This window comes from Micropterus dolomieu, linkage group LG12 (genome assembly GCF_021292245.1).
Source record: "Micropterus dolomieu isolate WLL.071019.BEF.003 ecotype Adirondacks linkage group LG12, ASM2129224v1, whole genome shotgun sequence".
NCBI lineage: Eukaryota > Metazoa > Chordata > Actinopteri > Centrarchiformes > Centrarchidae > Micropterus > Micropterus dolomieu.
The window spans coordinates 37,813,884-37,820,617 of record NC_060161.1 but is presented as its reverse complement, the minus strand read 5'-3'; the positions used below and the strand labels follow the sequence as shown (position 1 = coordinate 37,820,617).

Genomic DNA, 6,734 nt, shown 5'->3' with positions numbered 1-6,734 from the left:
TGTGCGCGCGAGCTACATCAAATTTGATGTAGGTATTCGCTACTTAAGCAGCAACCGTTTAACCCCAAAACTGATGTTTCTTTGGTGGAAATAAAGCTTCACAGTTTGGTCCCTATGCCAGAGTTAACCAGTGTACAGTAGTAGCTTCCATGTCTCTGATAAGCACGCAACAGTTTTGTTCCCCACAAGAGAAACACTTGATGTAGCCTTTACAAATTAGTCCTGACGTTTTAAAGCGCGGTTAGTAGTGAAATCCGGTAATAACCGCATTCCTAATCAGGAATCAAGAAGGCAGGAGGAAACACCTCACTTGGCTCTGAAATATGTTCAAAACGAAGCATCATGAGTGCGTTGGTGGCCTTTAAGGCTACTGCTCTGAGCAAACATTTTCCCACATTGTTCACACCAGTACGGTTTCTCTCCAGTGTGAACACGTAGGTGGATTTTTAGATCACCTGATGTAGTGAACGCCTTCCCACACTGGTCACAGCTGTACGGTTTCTCTCCAGTGTGAACACGTAGATGTATTTGTAGTTGATTTGATGTAGTGAAAGTTTTCCTACACTGGTCACAGCTGTACGGTTTCTCTCCAGTGTGAATACGTCGGTGCCTTTGTAGGTGACTGGATGAAGTGAAAGCTTTCCCACATTGGTCACAGCTGTACGGTTTCTCTCCAGTGTGAACACGTCTGTGAGATTCTAGGTTACCTGCTTGAGTGAAAGTTTTCCCACACTGGTCACAGCTGTACGGTTTCTCTCCAGTGTGAACACGTAGGTGGATTTTTAGTTCACCTAATGTAATGAACGCCTTCCCACATTGGTCACAGCTGAATGGTTTCTCTCCAGTGTGAACAAGTTGGTGTTTTTTTAGGTGACCTGATTGAGTGAAAGCTTTCCCACACTGGTCACAGCTGTACAGTTTCTCTCCAGTGTGAACGCGTTGGTGGATTTTTAAGTTACCTGACTGAGTGAAAGCTTTCCCACACTGGTCACAGCTGTACGGTTTCTCTCCAGTGTGAAGACGTTCGTGGATTTTTAGGTCACCTGATGTAGTGAACGCCTTCCCACATTGGTCACAGCTGTACAGTTTCTCTCCAGTGTGAACAAGATGGTGTGTTTTTAGGTGACATGATCGAGTGAAAGCTTTCCTACACCGGTCACAGCTGTACGGTTTCTCTCCAGTGTGAACACGTAGGTGGATTTTTAGGTTACCTGATGTAGTGAACGCCTTCCCACATTGGTCACAGCTGTACGGTTTCTCTCCAGTGTGAACACGTTGATGTATTTTTAGTTGATTTGATGTAGTGAACGTTTTACCACATTGGTCACACCAGTACGCTTTCTCTCCAGTGTGAAGCATCCGATGTATCTTTAAAGATCCAGATGTTGAGAAGGATTTGCCACAGTGCTGACAGCAGAGACGTTTGAGTGCCTCTCTTCTTCTTCGTTTCTACATCAACAGACAGACACACAGAGAGAAAGACAGTGAGTGAGAGGTCACGGTGAAGCGAGCTATCCAGAAGCAGCTGACACTAATGGCACCAGTGTAAACCTGTTTCCATCACAACAAGTCATTCATGCTGCAATTTTTTACAACAAAGTAGTTATTTTTTAATGCAATTATAATACATCTTGTCAAATCTAATTTTGAGTAATAGTGTGACTTTATAAATTTAAGCTGTAATAACATTATTAAGAAAAAGATTTGTTCAATCACATGACAATTACGTGGAAGTTTTGACAGGAGCCATAACAGGGGGTGAGAACAGTGAACTTTTATGCTCCAGTCTGTTATTCTACAGCTGCTCTACTAGGTGAACAACAGTAATAATGATCAAATTACCTTATTAACCACCGTTAAATGTTGTTTACAAGTGAATGTGAAACACGCTGTATTGTTCTGCATAAGAAATAAGAGTATATGAATGTTGTTTTCACAGTGTCCCATGCTACTTTAGACTTCAGACTCAGGGTCCATTAGAAAAACAGACAACATTATAGACACACAACACATCTTAAAATACAACAGCACAAATAAAATATGAATTAAACATTGACGCTTTTTAAAAACAAAACAGGTATACCAATTCTTCCCACGAGGTGACTGGTATCGTACAACACCATTACTAGGATTAGTCCGCAGCTGAATAACGCCGTTCTGAGAGCCATCCAGTTGACAGATAAATTTGTACATCCGATTTCTCAGAGCCTGGAAAGTGTTGACTCCTGCCTTACAGAACAAGTCACCTGCGCTACACTACCTAGGTTTTTAAGCATTATCCGCATACAGTCAATCATTATATGCAGCCTGAAGCTCATGTAGGGTGGGTCTTTTTAAACTTTGCCAAAATGGGGCAGTATAGAGAGGAGTGCATTATGCCTTAAAGAGCCTTATCTGAACGTGGTCTGAACACAGCTATTTGATATGTGAAGAAGTGCCCCAGGTATTTTGTTTGATTACAAATATTTAGCACTTGAGGACAGATTCCGATAACGAACGAGACTCCGGCATGCTAACTAGTTACGCGGACCAGTGCAATCTAAATGTTTGTCCAATAAATAATTTAGACAATTTTCAATCTAGGCACAGTCAAGTCTTACAGACAATAACACTAAAAGCTGCCAGAACTAGAGACATATTTGGCATAGATTTGTGCATGCTGAAAGAACTCAGTTCCACATTATTAACACCAGTAACCAAAACTGTCAATCTCTCCATTATTGTGGCAGTATTTCCAAGTGTGTGGAAGTCAACTGCTGTTGTTCCAGTTTTCAAAAAATGGAGATCCATTGTCAGTGGACAATTACAGACCAATCAGCATCATACCTACAGTGTCAAAAGTCACAGAGAAACAAATTTCCCAAAGAATAATAACACATTTGAATACCACTACATTTTCCCTTCATTCAATGCAATTTGGTTTCAGAACTCAACACTCCACGGAAAATGCTAATTGCTTTTTCATAGAAAATATCAAACATTTACTGGATAAAGTTGCCATGGTTGGAGCTGTGTTTCTCGATCTAAAAAAGCCTAAGACTTCTCCTCAGATGCAATAAAATAGTTAGAATCATATCTATCGAATCGCTCACAGTCAGTCAGGATCAGTGAATACCACTCACAGTCCCTTGCCTTGTCCACAGGGGTACCTCAAGTTTCTATTTTGGAGCCTATTTTCACTTTATATAAACGACCTCCTTTCAGTTTGTCCAGACATCTATATTCAGATGTATGCAGACGATACAGTCATTTATACCCATGGTAAAAACACAAAACAAGTTGCTGAAAAACTTGGCTAAATCAATCCGGCCTAAAACTTAATGTAAATAAAACAGTTTCAATGTACTTTTCTAAATCAAACATTGCAAATAATCAGGCAGATAGTGGAGGCAGAAGTGACAGGGAAAAAAAGAAAAAAGAAAAAAAGTTGTGTCAGAATTCAAATACCTAGGCATCTTAATAGACTCTAAACTAACGTTTAAATCACAGATAAAAAAGGTCTGCAATCGAGTCAAATTTAATATCGCAAATTTTCGGTTCATAAGATCACACTTGTCACTTCAGGCAGCTAAAATGTTCATGTACAGTATGGTTCTGTCTCACATCACTTACTGTCTTACAACCTGGTCACAGGAAAACAAAACAAAACTTTAGAATCACTATACAAACAGACAATCAAAATTCTGGATAAAAGACCATCAAGATATGCTTTTGTAATATGGCACAATGGTGATAAGCTTTTAAGTTGAGAAAATGTCATCAAGCATTCAAACCTCTGTCTGTTATACAAAATCATCCATGGTCTGTCATTTCCTCCACTCAGTCAGTTTGTAAACATCAGGAAAACCACACCGAGAGCAAAACGAGAGTCGGCCCGAGGAGACGGTTCCTCTGCGGAAAAGTGCATATAGTCAGAGTGCCTTTTCAGTCACAGCAGCACAGGAGTGGAACTCTGTCCCTCAGAATATCAGAGAACTCACCACATACACATCAGACATGTCAGCATTGATAAGAATATGCATCTCCCCTCAACCCAACCGTGCTGCCACTTTTGTCTCTGCTGTGTCAATGTGTAGTATAATTTATTTATTTTTTTTAACCTAATGTCTATATTATAGCAAACTTGTACACTGCATTTATCAACAGGATTTAAATAGTTTTATATGTTTTACTGTTCTTTTATATTTGTATTGTTCACTGTAATCTTCTTATTGTTTTTTTTATTTATTTATTTATTTTTTGGTAGACAATTTTAAGATCTGTCCTGGGACAACGGATGAAAAATAGCCTTTTGGCCAATTCTGGTGCATTTGCAACAATGTTAATTAATGTACACTGTCCCTGTCAAATAAATGATTAGATAAAAATCTGGAAAGTTGAGATCCTTATCCCCTTCGTTCCACATATCATGACAACACTCTTCTTAGCATTGTATTGCACATCACATTTTACCCCATAATCAAACATATATTCAGCAGCTGTTGAAATCTATCACTGCTAGGAGAAACAATAGCCAGCTCATTGTCATACAAATCATTTAACAGTTAACAGTTGTTAACAATCATACAGCTAGTTCTGCAGCCTTAGTTGTTCTGAAGAAGGGGAGCTGGGGAGAGTAACCCCCGTGTCGTATTCATCTACTTGCCTCATACACAAGTCCCACAATACAACCATTCACAGCACAGAGAGCTTCACAATGAGCAGTGTCAATACAATTTACATTTGAACACACAATTACACCTTTTGATAAATAAACACCGCTCAAAAGAACGTCTGATTTCCTACAGCACAACAACAGATCTTCACTTGTGAGCTTGGCCCATCCCAGTTTAGCCTTGCAGGCACCATTATCCTCGTTGGTCATCTCAGGAAGACTATCGACAACATAACAAATGGTCAGGGCCGTGCAGACATCTTTGGAAGGGCAGGTGTTCAGGGCACATGGAACAAGGATTTAAATAGGGCTGTTCTCAAAATATCGATACAGAAACATATTGTTATGTCAATGTTTCCCCTATATACATTCAAGAGCGGTGGTGCGCCGCCGCTGGATTGTGGCCGCCGCTACTAAAAATTCCCACAGTCATTATCATATCAGTGCGCTACTAATTTTCACTGACACGCTGTGCGAGCACGGTAACACTTCCTCTCCTCATTCTTCAAACAACATCTGCGTGCACCGTAACTCTAAATCGGGAGGTGCGTAGCGAGTGTTTGATTGTCCGAGCGGCAGAAATTGACGGTGAACGCGAGCGGAGGAAAATATTCTGGCACTAAATGTATGTGTTGGTTACGGTGTGTTGGCTTCTCAAGACCAAGAAAAGTCTGTCTGTTTTTTCCCCAACTGCTGGAAAAGTGAAGCCGGTTTGCGCTAAGCTAGCTAACAGCTCCCCTCCCCTCAGACTGTGCAGCTGAGCAGGAAATTTTATAGAGTAGGCTGCGTCTTTATGTAACTGAACATTAGCTCAATTTATAGAAAGTAACTGGCAGCTGTAATTTACTGCTGCCTACTTGTCCAATTTTGAGACCATCAGGTAAAACTTAGAGTAAACTGGTGAAGCCTACAGCTCTGTCCTGTAGCCTAGTCTGAAAAAGTGGTTGTTGGGAAAAGGTGGTGACCATGGAGGAGCTGAAGTTAGTAAAGCAAATTAGTGATGCAAACTAGTCCTTTTAAGCTAATGAGGAGACGTTTCTTTTTGGATTTTGAGTGTTTATTTATTATCTGTTCTAGCTTTTAAAATAATGGCCCAAGATGATATGTAAAATGTTCTTGGGGGAAACACAGGGAAGACCCAGCTCTAGCTTTAAACCACTGTTGGCTGACATTGTCCACCAGATCACAAATGATTGAACCAGAAGGGACGTAGGCATCATGAAATAAACTTGAGGTGGATCAGTTACAGCAGCACACAAACTCCCGTCAGCCTGGACCTTGACAGCCAATACCCAGCTCCAGCTTTAAAACACTGTTGACATAACGTACAGGGAACAGTTGCAGTTGACGGGTTGCTGCTGATACTACTGGAGGCGATCTGTGACTACAGATATTAAAACAAACATAGGATATATATTAGCTGATTAAACAATTATGTGACCATGAATAGATGTAAAGATTGTTGAGTGTTTGGGCCTGGCTCACAGCGACTGACCTGCAGAACAGGGTGTCAGTAGTTTTTATCCTCGGTGCATATATTATATTTATTATTTATATATTTATTATCAGTATATTCAGTTTCAGTGGCCTCATAGCTGAGACATAATAAACAAACAAGGGTCCAAATAAATTGTTGTTTAGAAACAGCTGAAGTAACTGCAGCTCATGTTCGTTCCTGTCTCAGGTCATTCAGAGAATAATAACGCAGGCAGACTGTTTGTCACTGTGATAAACTCACCAACACACGAGGAAATATAATGACTCTGCTTCACTTTTCACCAGCATTGTTTCTGCTGCGCGCTCCAGACACAACACGGGCTGCACCGCGCATGCGCCGCGCGGGAAAACTCACAGCACAAAGAAAAGAGAAACGCTCGTGAGTTTTTCTTTCAGCTTCCTCTCTTCAAGATGAAAACAGGAATCACGGAGACACTTTGGAAATCAAACCACGTCAACACAAACCCTGGAGCGGGTTTTCAGGCTCTGATCTCTAACAACAGAATGAACGGATGATACACGGACCCTCGAGACTCTTCCTCGTGTCTTTAGTCTCGTGATGAAGTCATGAACACTGACCTGA

The 6,734-nt window shown here is 40.7% G+C and overlaps 1 protein-coding gene across 1 annotated transcript in view; it reads right to left on the bottom strand.

The window, feature by feature from the left end:
* Positions 1 to 50: 50 nt before the first annotated feature.
* Positions 51 to 6,734, bottom strand: part of LOC123980196 (zinc finger protein 431-like) — a 49,677-nt gene continuing 42,993 nt past the window's right edge. The window contains exon 2 of the mRNA XM_046064458.1: positions 51 to 1,449. Coding sequence (XP_045920414.1) covers positions 328 to 1,449 — 1,122 coding nt within the window. The 3' untranslated portion in view covers positions 51 to 327. The remainder of the gene's footprint in view (positions 1,450 to 6,734) is intronic.